Source organism: Scomber japonicus, chromosome 3 (assembly GCF_027409825.1).
Source record: "Scomber japonicus isolate fScoJap1 chromosome 3, fScoJap1.pri, whole genome shotgun sequence".
NCBI lineage: Eukaryota > Metazoa > Chordata > Actinopteri > Scombriformes > Scombridae > Scomber > Scomber japonicus.
Genome location: NC_070580.1, coordinates 32,319,848 through 32,337,658, shown reverse-complemented (window position 1 = coordinate 32,337,658; position 17,811 = coordinate 32,319,848). Strand labels below are relative to the sequence as shown.

Sequence of the window (17,811 nt, the reverse complement as noted above, 5' to 3'; positions counted from 1 at the left end):
ATTCATGTTCAGGTTCAGATGTATTGTCGTCCCAGCTCTACACAGCAAAGGCACCTCATCTCAAAACATCTACAAATAGACATGTGGATGGAAAATAACACATAATGAACATGAACCAGAGTCCAATTCAACTGCATTAGACAACTACAGGGTTGAAAAGGCCATAAGAGAGGTCTTCTGTTCATGTATGTACAATATATAGTGTTCATATTTTGAATACCTTGCTCATATACAATACATTATATGTCTATATGCATGAATTACACAATATATATGATATAGTAGTGGACTCATAAGGCATAATTCACCATAATCTGTTAATTTTTTTATGTCCCTTTTCTGTGTTGTGTTACATTCACACTGACACACTGACAATTGGATACAGCCCCTTTAAAAGCATCAGTGTGTATCCATGGTAACGCAGTCTTTTTGGACTAATGTCTTTTCAATGGTTTATTTTATTATCAGTGTTATGTTTGGCTACCGTGTCAGCTGTGTTGAAATATCAATAAAAGGCACATGCATCAACAATAGAAGTTGTTTCATATCTACTTGACTGCAACTTCCACTATATCTTCATATTCAGGGAATTTTCTGTCTTTTTCAAACTGCATGTTAGATTTGATGTGCCGTTGTTTTTGAGATAGCTCTGGACTGGTTTTGAATATGTTTTAGAGTTATTTGTTCTTTTTTCCCTCAGTGGTGCTGAGATGCACTGGGATGTTTTTTACAGTAGTTATGTATGTGCTGTTGAGTTCAATTTCAAGTCTGTATCAAAGTTGCAAAATCAGACACAGAAGTTGTTAAGGAAAGTAAATCTCAAGTGGATGAAAGACCCTGAAAATATATAGTGATGCTGTTAATATTGTTTTTTAAATCTGGTGCTGCAGATTTTCTTTTTCTTAAAAGCTAATTTTCTTTATAATTTAGAAGCATTTTCTCAGACAGACTAACTTCCTGGAGCTCCAAAGTGAACTGAAGATGCTTCTGCAGACTACAGAGCATTTAACCCTCGCGTCGTCCTACCGGGTCAAATTGACCCCGTCCGTTTTGACTGTTCCTTCTTTCCTCCCTCCTTTCCTTCCTTCCAACCTCCCTCCTTCTCTCTTTCTTTCCTCCCTTCTTTCCTTCCTTCTTCCTTCTTTCCTTCCTCCTTCTCTCCTTTCCTTCCTTCGCTCCTTCTCTCTTTCTTTCCTCCCTCCTTTCTTCTTTCCTCTCTCTTTCCCTTTCTCCTTTCCTTCCTCCCTCCTTTCCTTCCCTCCTTTCCCTCCTTCTTCCCTCCTTTCCTTAATTCCCTCCTTCTCTTTCTTTCCTCCCTCCTTTCTACTTTCCTCTCTCCTTTCCTTCCCTCCTTTCCTTCCTTCTTCCTTCTGTCTTTCCTCCCTCCTTTCCTTCCTCCTTCCCTCCTTTCCTTAATTCCCTCCTTCTCTCTTTCTTTCCTCCCTCCTTTCTTCTTTCCTCTCTCCTTTCCTTCCTCCCTCCTTCCTTCCTTCCTTCCTCCTTTCCTTCCTACCGTTCCTCCTTCCTCCCTCCCTCCTTCCTCCCTCCTTTCCTTCCTTCCTTCTTCCTCCCTCCCTTCCTTCCTTGACTCAAGGACAACAGGAGGGTTAAAGTTGTTGTTGTGTTGCCATGTTGACTTAATAAAAGATTGGTTAATGAAGTCAGGACATTAAGTCAGACCTGAATACGTAGCAGATGCATTGGAGAAAAGTTCTGTTTTCCTCTGACTGTCTGATGAAGGTCAGATAAATCAAAATGTTATAAACTAGTAAATATTCCAGCAGTGAGTGAGATGGCATTCAGGAGTTTTTCTCACTTTATTCAAGTTGTGAATGGTGACATTTTATATTACCAAGTCCTCTATAGGCCTAATAAATAAACATTTTAAGGTTTTGTGGAACACCTACCTGTTGCTGTCTCAATTATTTTTTATTGCTTCAGAATATTTTCAGGTCACAAAAGCAAAATCATTTAAGTTTAAGTCAAATCTTTATTCTCAAGTAGGTTAGATTCAGGTCAAGTCACAACTCTTCAGTCTTGTTAAAGTCTCAAGTCACTCTGGGAAGATATCGGAGACTCAGTTTGTATCAGATATGTGGGTTAGGGTTGTCTGTCTTCACCCTCCACTGGATATCATACAGTAGGCAGACAGTATTGTCAGGGAACTAGCCATTACAAATTAGGAGAAAAATAGAAAAAAGAAAAGATGAATATTACTCAGCACTGTTTTTTGTCTCCGGTTGCCAGAACACAAAACCTCAAGTTGTTCCTCCTCCTCCTCCTCTCTGCTGACTCATCAGTCATCCCACTACTGTACTATCTGTACTTTAGATGAGTCATTCTCTCATTTACATGTGTCTCTCAGTTTGCTATAAATGCCATGTTTGGTTTTTTATCTGTATGCTAAGAAGGAAGCGGTGATGAAACATGTTTCAGATGAGTCATAAATCCCATGAGCTGTTACAACTAGCCTGAGAAGAAGAGAGGGGAGTAGCTGAGGTCTTCATCACTTTTCCTTCTCTGGTCTGGAGCACTGTGATCACCAATCTCCAAGTGCACCAATACTAACCAGTATTGTGCACTTCCTTTAGTTTTTTTTAAGTCATTTTCAGACATCAAGCTAGCATTATTAGCATTATTAGCTCTTCTTTTAGCTATATCTGAGGTTAGATGTATTAACATTTTGCATTTCAGCATGGGTGAAAGATAACTGTTTTCAGTCAGTATTCACACTCATTCTGGTTGTTGAGCCAGTCGTCTGTGGGTCACAAGATGGTTAAAGGGATAAGACACAAATTCATGCATTATGTAGTGTAAATTATGTTTTGCTTTGTCTAGTTTTCCTTGTAAAATACAGGGTACTTTCACTTTTTCTGACCTTGAAAAAGTCTTAAAATCAAACTTGACTCTTCAGTTAACAGCTAATGTAGGCAGACAGGAAGATCAGAAACTCCTGTTGTCCTCGAGTCAAGGAAGGGAGGGAGGAAAAAGGAAGGAAGGGAGTAAGGAAGTAAAGGAAAGAAGGAAAGAGGGAGGGAGGGAGAAAGGAAAAGAGAGTAAGGGAGGAAAGAAGGACAGATGAAAGAAGAAAGGTAATGGGGAGAAGAGAAAGAAAGAAGGAGAGAGGAAGGACAGACAGAATCCAAATTGTGTGTGTGAATGGAAAGGAAGGACGGAAGGAAGGAAGGGAGGGAGGGAGGGAGGGAAGAAGGACGGAAGGAAAGGAGGGAGGAAGGAAGGAAGGGAGGAAGAAGGAAGGAAAAGAGGGATGGAGGAAGGAAGGGAGGAAGGAAGGGAGGAAGGAAAGGAGGGAGGAAGGAAGGGAGAAGGAAGGAAAGGAAGCAAGGGAAGAATGAATGGAGGAAAGAAGGAACAGTCGAACCAGACGGGGTCAATTTGACCGGGGAGGACGACACAAAGGTTAAAGAGCCTCAAGCAGTGACTTTAGGGTACAAAGATAATTTAATTAGTAATATAAATACATTTAATTCATTTTCATAATTCATTGACATTTAATTTAATTAAACTTTTTCACCTCCATCTCCTCTCATATTTTTCCATCTCTCAATGCCCTCCACATTTTTCATGTCCCCCTCCTCTTTCCTCTTCTCTGTACTCCTGCTGTCCCTCATCGCTCTCTTCTCTTACTCCCTTTTCCTTTATCCTTGAGTCTTCTTAACTTGTGCTCATTAGTTATGTGGATGCTGTGTGCAAACAGCAAGGATTGAGACATGAAAAATATATATTTGTTTTTTAAATTCAGCTCTGTGATCGATTGAGCTCGTCTCATGTGATGAAGCAGCGGTGGTTTGGTCTGATCAGATCAAACTTGTTTTCTGTTGTCCTTCTTTATTCTTTTATGCTTTCATTGCAGCATGATATTTATATTTGACTGATCCTTTTCCGATTGAAGAAATGGTCACAGTGATGAGCTGAGTAGTACAGGTCATGTACAAGGTGAACAGAATCTGTAATTAGAGGAATACTTAATGTTTCACTGAGGTTCGTGCAGAAGTGAAGGTGGTACTGCACTAGTTTCTTACAGGCGGGGAGCTCCTGTCCTCTGAAATGAGGCCAACGTGGAAGTAACTTAGAGCTGCATTCTATCAAAAGGCCACCAGGGGGCGACCGTCTCTATACAAGTCAATGGAGAATTCACCAACTTCTCACTTGATTTCTAACCTCAGTAAACATTTTCAAAATGTGTTTATGGCTACGTCGTGATTGACAGGTTGATTGACCAATGTCCTCGAGATCCAGCCCTCGCAACCATAGCAACCTCCCTGCTCTGCCGTTGGCTCCGCCCATGGCCCCGCCTCATACCCATATAAGTAGAATCCATTTTTTTATTTTTCCCAGCATGCACCTGAAATTTCCAAGATGGCGCTGCCTAGATTCGAAACTATTGGCTTCCGAGCACCAGTCCACAAACCAATGGGTGACGTCACGGATGTTACGTCCATTTCTTTTATACAGTCTATGTCCATTAGTATTTCCTCTTCATACATTAATATTTTGTGCTCCAACAATGCTCCAAGACCAAAATCAGTGTTTACTAGTTGATATTCAACGTAAAAATATTGTCTTGTTTTGTTTGGAGTGTGGAGGCAAATCAGAACAACCACATGTAGTATGATTTTATCTGATTTTTAATTATAAGGACTAATCCATGTTTCCTCCTCTTGGTTCATTTGTAATATGCCAGCGTGAACACAAATGCATCAGAAAGGCAACACTGTATTTTGATTATGTGTGAAAGAACAAAGTATCAAGTTTTACTCTACTTTGCTACAAGTATTAAATATTCATTTTATGATTTATTGTTGATTCAACTTAAGCTGAAGCGATGACTCATCTACTGAGGCACTTTGAATCTCTAACAAACAAAGTCCTTTTGTTTGCTTGACTTTATTTTCTTTACTGACTCATGTCTCCCCAGCTGGTTTGCTTATTTTTTATTTAGTCACGAATATAAGTCTGTAATATTTTTTTTTTAAACCGCTGCGACCCACCACCTCACCGACTAACATCAGTCATATTCTCTCTCTTGTTCTTTCCAGATCCCCGTCTCTCTTGCATCTCTCCCTCCCAATCCATTCCTTCACCGTCTCTCCAGCATGTCACTGAAGGTCCAGACCAGTAATGTGACCAACAAGACAGACCCAAAATCCATCAACTCCCGGGTTTTTATCGGCAATCTGAACACAGCGGTGGTGAAGAAGTCAGACGTCGAGACCATCTTCTCCAAGTATGGCCGTGTGCTGGGCTGCTCCGTGCACAAGGGCTACGCCTTCGTCCAGTACGCCAGTGAGAGGCACGCCAGGGGGGCTGTGATTGGGGAGAACGGCAGGGTGCTGGCCGGACAGACACTGGGTGAGTCAGTGTTAATTATAACTCTATTAAAGGATTGTGGTTGATAACATTTATGAATTTCACTTTAAGTTTGAAATGACTTACCCACAATCTAAATGATGATAAATGATAGAAAATAGAAATGATGTCATATTTTTGACATGGAAAATTGAGTGCACATTATGCTTGGAGCTGACATTTTAAAGTCATGTTTGGGAGCAACAAAATACTTTACTTGGGTGCTATCATTTTAAAACAATGTATGCCCAAACTTTGAAGTATGAGAACATTTCCACTGATGAAGAGGTGAGTGTATATCAAGTAGGACTGGACACTACAGGTCCAATTAGATGATTGAAAATAGATAAAATTTACAACAAACGTTCCCAGAAGGTGAGATCTGGAACTAGGAAATCCATTATTAAAATTATTGTAGATTTATATTCTGTCAAATGACTTCTGAATTAATTAACTAACAATTCCAGCACTATACCAGGTTTCTGTTTAGGGAAAGACAAATAAAGTAGACTTTTCACCCCACCAGGTCAAGCAAGTTAAAAAGCCACTTTTAAAAGTTAGAGTCCAGCATTAACAACCTCAGGTCAACATTTTCTATAGAGTGTGATTTAAATGGATGATGGGATTTCAACACAGTGCATGATACGATGCCGTTTGTTCTGTGTATTTCCACTTCACCCAAAATCTCTCCCTCAGTAAGTTTTGTGGGGGTATAAAAAGCTGAATAAATGACACAAATGTGGGCCTCTAATATTAAAAGGCAACATATTACTGTAGCATGTGCCCCACCAGACGTCTGTAGCCTCACATTTAGCAGCCTTGTAAGAACACAGTGAATCCTGCATTAATACTGAATGTTGGTATTGGACATGAATCAAGTTCAAATCTGTCCGTCATGATTCATAGGACTATCTGATCTTTTGGCAGAAGCTTGTAAATTACTGTAAAATGATGTTGAGTTGACTGCTCAATATTAAAACATACAATCCTGTGATAATTAGACTTCAGATCAGTGTGTGTGCTATGACTGCACAAGCCTGCAGAAACATTGACGACCCCTGAGCGCAATTACAACCACTTTCTTCTTGCGTGTTTACATCTGCCGTCTCCCTCCCACCTCTCCTCTCTCCGTCACCGAGCGATGAAATATCAGAGGAAAAAATGAGAGTTGAGCGGAGTGTGCCTTTAAGCTGCTGGAGTGTTTTCCTCTGTCTATCTGTTCTCCCGGCGGAGCAGGAAGAGACGAGTTGTCCGTGAGCTGGTGTGAAGAGCTCAACTGGTTTATGCTCAGTTACCGCACAGCTGTGAGCACATTTCTTTAATAGCCTGTGTGTGTGTGTGTGTGTGTGTGTGTGTGTGTGTGTGTGTGTGTGTGTGTGTGAAAAATATATGAATGAGTGTATCTGAGCATGTGCGTGTGATAGTGTGTCTAAGTGTGTGTGTGTGTGTGTGTGTGTGTGTGTATGTCAAGCTAAGGGGCCACTAAGTGGCGCTCTTTTCCACTCTGAAGATTCTGGGCGTGTGTGTTGCCATGGGGATCATATAAAATGTTTCCTCCATATCACTTAACTACCTGACCCCTTTTCTCTCTTTCTGTGTCTCTTTATCGCTCCCCCTCTCATCTTTAGATTGACAGCTTATTTCAGCTCACTGTATGCATTAGTGGAAAGGCACAGAGTTCATATTATGAGACACTTTTGACTCTTTTAACATGTAATCATCACTACCTTGGTGCTTTGGTGGCAAAGCAAAACACAAGTTAAAACAGGCATAAAAAGAAAAGTGATCATGAAGAGCATTTTTCCTAGAGATCAAAGTTGCCAATCATCTGGTTAACATGAAAGCTGGAAGCAAAATATAAAATGAAATGAGACAGATTGAATATCAGCACAAGATATAAAAAAATCTGGTGCTTTGTAAAAGTACATGAATAATGAGGCATGAAGTTTAAATGATTATGAAAAGTCCAAATGATGATGAAGTTAGTGTCTATGGCAAATTATCAAAAGTCCCGACATCATTAAGCTCCATCTCCTCTCATTTTAAATCTGATCTCCTATAAACAGGAAGCAGTTTCTTGTCAGTGACAGTGAGGCTGAACTCAGGTTGGTACAATGAGAGCAGGCAACTAGTGTCAAACAAGTGCTTCTGGTTCAATGCTAGCACAGGTTTCTTTTCACCTTTTCACTGAATCTCTTGTTTTTGTTGACCTCCAGTGGTTTAATTTCTCACTTTGCTGTGCAGGTGTACTCCATGACATCACTGTTGGGTGTGCTTTAAAAAAAAAAGACTGAATACAAAATGATCAAATTATGGGATTTCTGGCATTTTTGTCACATATCATACAGAGGGCAATATTATCATGCAAAGCTGATTAGTGTACATCAATGCTGCAAGTGACACAGTGACTCAGTGTTGGCAGGTCAAAAATGACATCAATCACAAGGCAGCAGGCAACGAGTTCAATTGAGCGTACTTAGCCCAGTCTGGCCTGCCCCCCCCAATGACAGTGACAGACAAATCCAGTAGCATCAGAAAATATAGAATAACATCAAGACATTTTTTTTAGGTTTTTGAGACATTGTACATTTTGAATCAATCATGATGCAGACACACCAAATCCATTGAAAGATGTCAAGCGGAGGGATCCCATTAATTTTCTATGGATAGCAGGAGAGCCAGCTGTGTGGTGCGTGGCGAGTTGATAGAGCTACCGCCATGATGTCCGTCTGTCCGGCTCATGAAAATCAGATCAAACGGTTGAATTAGGCAACACTGATCAAATATGAATCAATATTCTGTTACTGCATTGCCTATTTCTCACCTCAAAAGTTTTCAGATACATACTTCAGTGTTCTGTTTAGCTATAAGATGAGATACTTACAGTGCATTGAGATCCATCCGAGTTTTTGTGAGAGAAGTATCTAGAAGCTGTTTTACGCCGTCACTTTGAGGTAATTACAGCAGCTGTGAGGACAATTGCTTCACAGACTACTAACAAATGTTGACAGTTTCCAATGTCGTGATGAGCACAAGAGTGTGGTTTGTTTTGGGATTTTTTATGGACAAATTAAATGACTCAAGTCCCAGGGAGCCATCGGAAGAGTCAGTAAAGTACTTTTGTGTGCGTGTTGCGTTCAGGGACTTCCCCTTTGAATAACAAGACCCTGCAGGAGACGTGGTAAAGTCACTGAGGCATATGGAGCAGCAGGTGGACTCTCTCTCTCTCTCTCTCTCTCTCTCTCTCTCTCTCTCTCTCTCTCTCTCTCTCTCTCTCTCTCTCTCTCTCTCTCTCTCTCTCTCTCTCTCTCTCTCTCTCTCTCTCTCTCTCTGTGCGTGTGTGTGTGTGTGTGTGTGTGTGTGTGTGTGTGTTTTCCCCTAGGTCATAAAGGGGAGGGTCAATAACAGTTTTGGGTGAATGAAGATGTATGTGTCCCCTTGCAAACCACTGGACTCCTGCCATTTCCACACCTGGCTGCGGTCAGAGTTCTGGATCGCTGCCTCACACGCACACACACACGCACAAAAACACACACGTGCACATGCACACACACACATGCACGCACCCACTCCCCTTCACGGTGAAGTTAACAGGCTTGAATCTTCAGCCTCTGGCTGCTGAAAACTCTCTTTCCATCCTCATCCTTCCATCCATCCTTTTATCCGTGCTCTGCCTCTCCTCATCTTCTACTGATTTTTAAAGACATGAAACTCAATCATCCTGCTATATGTTTGAGGGAATCTCAAATACTACAGAGATCCCCTGACCCTGAACTTACTACTACTACTACTATACTATTACTTGATGTTTTTACTGTATTTACTGTATTCCTCACAGATTCATTTATTTTATGTGATGAAAACTATTTCATCTGAAGACACAGACATTTTAAAGGTGCCACAAGTCAGAGCTGAGCATAAATGTAATCAAAGAAAAGTCAGTATCAATATGTCTTCTGTGGACATTTTATGGACAGTAACCATGGTATTCAAATGAGCTTGGCTTGCTGATCATTTATTAATTCAGTTATTTTTGATTAATTTTCATGCTCAGGATGCCCACTGAGCACTTAATTAGGAACACCTGTAAAGATCTCATTAACATACATGAGGGCGGCAACATATTAGGAACATAAAAAGTAGAATTTCTGCTTGGTGAGTCTATTTCTGTAGCACATTTCATTCACAAGAGCAATTTAAAGTGATTTACCTAATGCATTAAAACTTAAAAAAGTGGGAAAAGAACATTAACCGGTAACAAACCAATTAAAATAACTCTTTCTAGATTGAAATTAAAAAGTTAAGAATTGAGATATGAATACAGGATAAGTCAAAGACTTGAAATACAGTTACAGAGCAAAAATAATTAAAAATAATTTGCACTTAATGCAACAAAGAAAATAAATGTGCAGTTAATAAAGCAATTAAACACACAGGAGAACAGCAGAGCTTTGAGTTAGATTTGAAATAGTTGAGCCATCTTCAAGAAAAATGAGGAAGTTGATTTCATCTGTGTGCAGCATCGTAACTAAAAGCAGCTTCATCCCATTTGGTTTTTGCTTGAGGTACTACAAGTTGTAAACACTTTTAATGTTTTAGTAACATGTTTTTTTGCCTCAGGGCAGCAAGAAATTACACAGAAATTACTGCAACACACACAAGTGGAGCAACACATTTAGGCAGAGAATAGAGTTTTGATTAGATGATTGGCATCAGCTGATTCATTCATGCTTCACAGTCACTGGCTCATTCACAGCTGCTCAACCAGCCAACGAGGAACTAACTAGGTGAACTCAGGTACATAGAAGTCCAGGGACAAAGTTTCTGATTGTTAAATGATCTGAGACTCATTTTTTCCTCCACTGATTCATGGCAGGTGGCACAGTGGCTCAAGTATTTACTCCTCCTCCTCCTCCTCCTCCTCCTCCTCCTCCTCCTCCTCCTCCTCAGTCCTGGGTTCATATCTATTGGCAGACTGTCTTTTCTGTGTGGAGTCTGTATGAGCTTACTCCAGATGCTCTAGTTTACTCCCACAAACCAAACACAGGTGAACTGGAGACTCTACATTGCCCTGTGATAGACTGGTGAGCTGCCCATGGTGTCCTCTGTCCTCTAGGCTCCAGCCCCCCCCCCCCAAAAGACCCTGAACAAAGATGAATAGATGATGGATAGATGGATGAATCGCAGGTGCAGGTGCATGGTTGTTTCCATATGTGAGCACAGAGGAGCCATTAACTCCAAACCCACTCATGCTTGGTGGAGAAGAATAACTAATGAACTATAATAGTCTGTTGAATAAAAGAACACAACTTAAGTAGCAACCAGGGTATTTTTTACTCATAGTTCAACATATTTTCTGCAGGTTCATCCAGATGTTGTTGCTGTTGTTGCTGTTGTTGTTGTTGTTGAGCTTGTTGCTGGTTAACATCTCCCAGAGAGACGATACTGTTAATCCTCAGCTCCACACAAGTTTGTGTTTATAGTTTACACAACAAAACCTGCTCTGTCTTTCTGTATCCTTTTTTTTTATTATTCATTTGACTTAACCCTTGTGTCGTCCTCCCGGGTCAAATTGACCCCATCTCTCTTTTGACTGTTCTTTCTTTCCTTCCTTCCTCCCTCTTTCTTTAATTTTTCCTTCCTTCTTCCCCTCCTCCCCTTTTTCTTTGCTCCCTCCACCTTCCATCCTTCCTTGCTTCCTTCCTCCCTCCTTCCTTAGTCCTTTCTTTCCTTCCTTCCTTCCTCTTTTCGTCCTTACTCCTTTCCTTCCTTCCTTCCTTCTGTCGTTACTCCTTTCCTTCCTTCCTTCCTTCCTTCATCCTTTCCTCCCTCCCTTCCTCTCTCCCTCCCTCCCTCCTTACTCCTTTCCTTCCTTCCTTCCTCCTTTCCTCCCTCTTTCTCTCCTCCCTCCTTTCCTTCCTTCCTCCTGTCCTTCCTCCTGTCCTTCCTTTACCTGAGGACAACAGGATGGTTAATACTAATTGTATTATTAAGTTGAAGACATTTCAGCACAATGGCGAGTAGGAGATGTTTTGATTTGAGACTCTCTCCTTTGATTTTAGCCAGGATCCAGCAGCAACATGAACGACTGTTTACCGTAACCCTCTTACCTTAACTACAGTCCTGCAACTAATGCAGTGGTGCAACTTGGGTAAAATATTTGACAATTTTATCCCATCGTCCCAAATAAGTGAGGGAAAGCCACAAACAGTACAGCAGGAGGTCTGATGTCTTGCTTTCCTTCTGGTTATGTATGCAAGCTGACAGACCGAGATGGTCACAGGGAACTGACCAAGTGACTGAAGAGCTGACTGTATTAACAAAAGGCAATGTGGGGTAACACAGTAGAGATGTTATAAAATAGCTCAACAGCTTCCTCTAGTGGAGGTTACAAGGCAATACAACATGACACCTCTGCAATAAAATGTCTTTCCTTTTAATTTTGTTTTACTTGAATGAATGTTTTAGGGTCTGAATTTTTAAAAACGGTTTCAAGGTTGCAAGAGCCTTGAATACTCATCTCTTTAAGTGGGTGAGTTTTTTTTTTTTAGACAGTTTCCTTCATAGTATCCTTTTTAAAGCATATTAAAAGTCAAGAAATCCTCTCTTCTTCTCTACTCTTCTCTCAGATATCAACATGGCAGGAGAGCCAAAGCCAAGCAGATCTAAAGGCCAGAAGCGATCAGCTGCTTCTCTCTACAGGTACGCTACACGCTGCCCTTTCATTTATTGGAATCGATTGTTTAATTGATCAACGGGTCACACAAATAATTGAATAGTCAATGACATTTCTGAACAGATCTTGGAGTGTTTCAGTGATATGCGAAACAGACACAGGTGCATTTGGAGGCTGGTTGTAGTTTATTATAAGAAAATATTATGACCACAAATATGTTGACCACAAAATCAAATGCAAGCACTGATGTGGGAAATCTGAACCACTGTAATTAAAGAGAGTTAAAGCTTTGAAACCACCTGCAGTGCATAACAGCACCCTGAAGAAAGTCTAGGTTGAAACCTGCGGGTGTTTCATGAGCAACAACTTGAAGACATCTCAGACTTATAATTTTAATGACTCAGCTGTCTATCTTTTACATGCATGTTAGCACTGACAAAAGTGGTATGACACTGTCTGTGAGAAGTATTTTTTACCTTACACACTTTATTAATCTTGTTTAAAGATTTAATTATTTTTATTGTAACAGTTTATTAAGTAACTAGTGAATCTTCCTTTTCTCCTTGCTACTGTACCATTGAGTCACCTTAAAAAGCAACTAAACCTGGGGGGAAAAAAGTAGAGAATAAGTCAAGTAGAGATTTTTTGTGTCTGACCAAAAGCAATAATATGGTGAAAAATGTGTGTTTTTCTTGACTGTTTATGTGCAAAACTAGTCACGTTTAAAAGTAAGAAGGTACTCAAAACTCTTCTCTCATCTTTAAAACGTACAATAACAATATGGAGCCAGAAAAAAAACAGCTAGACATTCTTGAGCAACACACAGAGCTATATTAGCATCACATCTGTCGTATATGGGGGGGAAAGCTGAAGGAGAAACCAACATAAACTTTTTAAGATGTTGTTCCACCTTGGCTTATGGTGTCTGAACACCATTCTTCCAAAATATATCCCCTCATTTGGTGTTTTGATGATGGTGGTGGAGAGCTCTTCTATAGTTGTTGGATTGAAGATATATCTGGTGAAAAGCCATAGCATATGATTCACGCTCCCTAATGAGACAAGTGGACCCAAGTCATGCCAGCAAAATGCCCCCAACAGTATAACCGAGCCACCTGATGTCCTCATTGTAGGGGTCAAGCATTCAGGCCCGTGCCTTTTAATTTGTCCCCCGTCTGTATATATGGTTCATAAGTTGCTAAATGTTCTACTTACTTCATCAGCTTCCTTTGTCTGGCATTTTGTGCCGGGCAGGTAATGTGCTGTGGGTTTATTACAGCTTATCCTCTTCAAACAGCTGCCTGGTGCCGCTGGAAACATGGTTGATTAGAGCAGTGCAACTGAACCACGCTGTCAACATGCCATAAAACCAAAGCAATCTGCTTAATGTAATTTAAAAAACTCGGCAGAGCTGCTGAGTGGTTTGATAATTTAATTATAAGCAATCCCTTACACACTAAAGTTATTTGATTTAATCTTAATATCAAAAGTGTGATTAATTCCTAGTCCATTATGTTTTCATTTAACTTTGTTTACAATACATGACTGAGTCTCTGCTTATGGAGGACATATGTGCAAAGAGTCCATGCCAGCTAACAGCAATTGTAAAAAGTGTCAGTAAACGTTAAACATACCCTTAATCATTTTCAAAAGTTCTCTGTTGTCATTAATTCTTTCTTTCTGTCTCTTGGGGTGAGATGAAGTATGTTGTGGTTTCTTTGTCTTTCCCCACACACTTTGTAATTACTGCCACTTAATGCATTGTTTTTCCCCATTTGTATATGCAACTATAAACTACACAGAAACCCCAAAAAGCTTTTGTCCCCATGTGTTGTTTTAAATGTGGTTTAATGCTCTCTTGCTATGTAAAGCATTATGTTATGTCACATTTCTTTTGTGCTCCTCCTCCCCCTAGTGGCTATGAGTTTGACTACGACTACTACAGAGAAGACTTCTATGACAGGTAAGAGGAGAGATGGTACTTGGGGTCCTTCCAAGCATTTTTCTTCCTTTTAGAGCCAGGAAAGCCGGCTAGTCAGAGTTAAAACACATGGACTATTGGCTTTAGTGTTTCCAGCTATCAGCCGAGGGTTAATCATGTTAACCTTTCAGAGGCCCGAGGATGCAGTTCGGAGGGCTAATTTGACTTTAACATGTCTGTATCGAGCAGTAACAACAGAGCAATTGTCATGGTTACGGCACATTGTTTATCTATTATCCTGTTATATCTCACAGAATGTAAAAATAGAAACAAAAAAGAAACTGTAAGATGAGATATGACCGGGGGATTGATTGATTGAATCTGATTCATGCAGGAGCAACAGCATAACGTGATTGCTCGGATGATAGAAAGTCTATCAGATTTCAGTTTCGCATGATGTATTCAGACGCAACATGACAGGTACATTTTAAGATGGACAGATTTTTGACAAGGAATGAAAGAAAGAAGTTGACCTTGCTTGATCAAACACGTCAGGTAGATCCATGAGCCATGTGTGCTCTTTGTCTAAAACTTTACATGTTTGGGCAAAGATCATCTTGCAGTTGTCATTTAAAAAAATACAACTCATAAAAATAATAAAATGTTTTTTTTTTTACAAGTTTCTTTTGATATTGTTAGTTGCATTACATCAGTTTACATGAAGAACTTCAAAAGTCATGACTGGGCCATGACAGTAAGAGCCTGAAAAGCATTGGTATGAAGGATTACATGAAATTTAATGATGTACATAAAATAGGAGAATGAAAGACCACAATTCAACTAGCATGGCCTTCATTATAAATAATATATGATGTCTATAAAACAGTTTGCTGTAATTTACATTTTTGGGCAGAGGAGAAGAGCTTTGTGTGGAAGTTACCAACCAATTGCCAAGGTTTCCTTTAGCGTTTGCTTTATTTATGTTTGCCAAAAACTGTTGCTGTTCTGGTATTAGAAGATGGATTAATGATACTATGATGACTATTTATATAAAAAATAGTAAGTGGTTAATTTGGTAATGTATAATCTGGTATAAATCTTTCTGTTGTGAACTCCTCACGTTATGGAGACTGTGCAGATTATATTGTTTATAGTAACCGTCAACTCCAATTATGTATGTTAGTTTTGTGAGCTGCGTATTATCTCCAAGCATCTTGTGTTTCCTTTCATTATGGCAGATGTTCAGAAGTCAGAGACAATGTAAGTTTGGACTCTATGTAGGCGTTGTTGTCGCAGCAGCTGTTGTTGCAGCAGCTGTTCTTGAGGTGTGTTCTTACCTGTGGTGCTTTAGGCAGAGATGGACTTTATTATTCAACTTGTAAAGCTGCCACATCATTGGTATCTGGCTAACTACTTAACTTCCTATTGTATCTGTCCATGCATGTTTTTAGTTACTGTATGATACACATTTCTGAAGCCTTTTGTTTAGCATTGAATTTTAGAGGATGCTTATTTTTGATTTGCAAAGTATGAAAATTGTACAATTTCTTTCAGTGATTGATAGTTACTGATTGACAGTTTACTCCTTGATAAGAGATAGTAGATATTTCATAGCCAGAATATTCATGTACTTTTTCTTTGTACTTTATTTTAGAAACTCCTATCAATAAATTAATCAGTCAAACTGTATTTATATAACACTTTTCATACATTGGGATATAACACAAAGTGCTTCACATATTCAGGACAAGCAAACAACTAACTAACTAAGCTACTAAACTAATAACAAACTACTATCAATATGTCCATCATACAATGTCTACTTAAACACATTTCAGGCTCTTATAATAACATGAATTAATCACAACCTGAACCTGTCAGTGGCACAAACAGGCACAGTGAACATGCATTGATGGAGCTTTATTGCCCCGTTGGATTACATTGCAGTCTGTATGGAGGCTGGCAGCTGCAGCGCTCTTGCTCAATGCTGAACCAATTTGAATATTGTTGTCCCCATTAGTCACTTAGTCACAAAAGATGGGAAAATAGGGACCAAATTGAGTGTCATTTTAAAAAACTGGCATCTGTTGTCCCGTCACGTATGTCTTAACTGATTTAGATTAAATTTTAGGGCTTTGAAACCAACTTTGGTAACTCTGTAAATAGACAGGGACAGTAATAGGAAAATGGTTCATTCTCAGCCCAGAAAGTAGAGATGGCCAGCTGACATGAATAAGTCATGATGCATCCAGATGATCTCAGATGTTAAACTAATGGGATCTTTGCATTTAAACTGAGAAAAAAATTAAATAGCAATCGTGGGTTACTTAAGTAGTGTCATTACATGCAGAGCCTTTGACATTTTTGTGGTGCAGAGGTTTTGTGTTTCACAAAAGATGGTCACGCTTGTGGGAGGAAAAACAACTCTCCCGAAGCCTCTGTTGACTCTTGTAGGAAGGAATCAAGCATTATCTGTTTAGAAATAAAACAGCTTAATGTAGTGAAGAAGGGTGATAAAGGTTTCTTCCTCTCCCTGGGAGAAGAAGAGTGGTTGCATGTGTTAATTCTCTGAATTATACATTGGCTTTCCAGTTACTTTGCCTCTGCTCATTCAGAACAAAGTGAGAACAGCCAGAGAATTTAACCCTCATGGGTGTTGTTGGACACGTTTTCTCTGGATCTTACATGGGGCTTTTTGCAGTCCTGGAATGCCTCCTTAAACCGTTATAATCCCTTTCTGTCACTGCTTCGGTCCTCCAACTTGACTCCTAAAATGCAAAGTGTGACAATGTGCAGAGAAAGAAAGGTTTTCACTGGATGGTGAGGTAATGCTGTCTTACACAGCTGCACAAACCAGTCCACACTGTCCTGAATTTCCTTCCAAGTTTTGCTGCTAAAGTTTCACTTGATGACCAAATGTGATAAGTGTCCATTGGTATTCTGGCAAAGGTGGACGACAGCACCAACATCACCAACAGACAAGAATGTTAATTATGCCTATGTCTGAATTAACGGCACTGTGTAAATCCATCTTTCAATTTTGCTGGGATTTGGTTACTGTCACACGTTTATCATCCACACATCTCCCTGCTTACATTCTGCCCTCCCTGATTTCCCCAGTACTAACTCCATTTACAATCCAGACCTTGTTCTTTCTCACCTGACCAGTAGTTGCCCTCAGTCCCCTGTTACCCGATCTCCATTCAACTCCACACCTGCCCCACATATGTGGGTAATGAATAAATATTGATAATTAACAATTAACCTTCGTGTCGTCCTCCCCGGTCAAATTGACACCGTCTGTTTTGACTATTCCTACTTTCCTCCCTTCCTTCCTTCCTTCCTTCTTTCCTTCCTTCCTTCCTTCCTTCCTTCCTTCCTTCCTTCCTTCCTTCCTTCCTTCCTTCCTTCCTTCCTCTTTTCCTTTCTCCCTCCCTCGCTCCTACCTTTCTTCCTTCTTTCATCTGTCCTTCCTTCATTACTTTCCTTCCTCCTTTCCTTCTTTACTCCTTCCTTCCTTCCTTCCTTCCTCTTTTCCTTTCTCCCTCCCTCCCTCCTACCTTTCTTCCTTCTTTCATCTGTCCTTCCTTCATTACTTTCCTTCCTCCCTTCCTTCTTTACTCCTTCCTTCCTTCCTTCCTTCCTTCCTTCCTTCCTTCCTTCCTTCTTTCCTTCCTTCCTTCCTTCCTTCCTTCCTTCCATCCTTCCTTCCTTCCTTCCTTCCCTGACTCGAGGACAACAGGAGGGTTAACAAAATACAGTGATGAAACACATGAGAGTAATAACTTCTCCAATTCCAAACACAGTACAGTAGTGTTTATTTTGGACAACCAACCTTATCTGC

The 17,811-nt window shown here is 40.0% G+C and overlaps 1 protein-coding gene across 1 annotated transcript in view; it reads left to right on the top strand.

Moving 5' to 3' along the window:
* raly (RALY heterogeneous nuclear ribonucleoprotein) overlaps positions 1-17,811 on the top strand; it is a 45,174-nt gene that overhangs the window by 2,686 nt on the left and 24,677 nt on the right. The window contains exons 2-4 of the mRNA XM_053315609.1: positions 5,136-5,373; positions 12,000-12,072; positions 13,962-14,009. Coding sequence (XP_053171584.1) covers positions 5,136-5,373; positions 12,000-12,072; positions 13,962-14,009 — 359 coding nt within the window. The remainder of the gene's footprint in view (positions 1-5,135; positions 5,374-11,999; positions 12,073-13,961; positions 14,010-17,811) is intronic.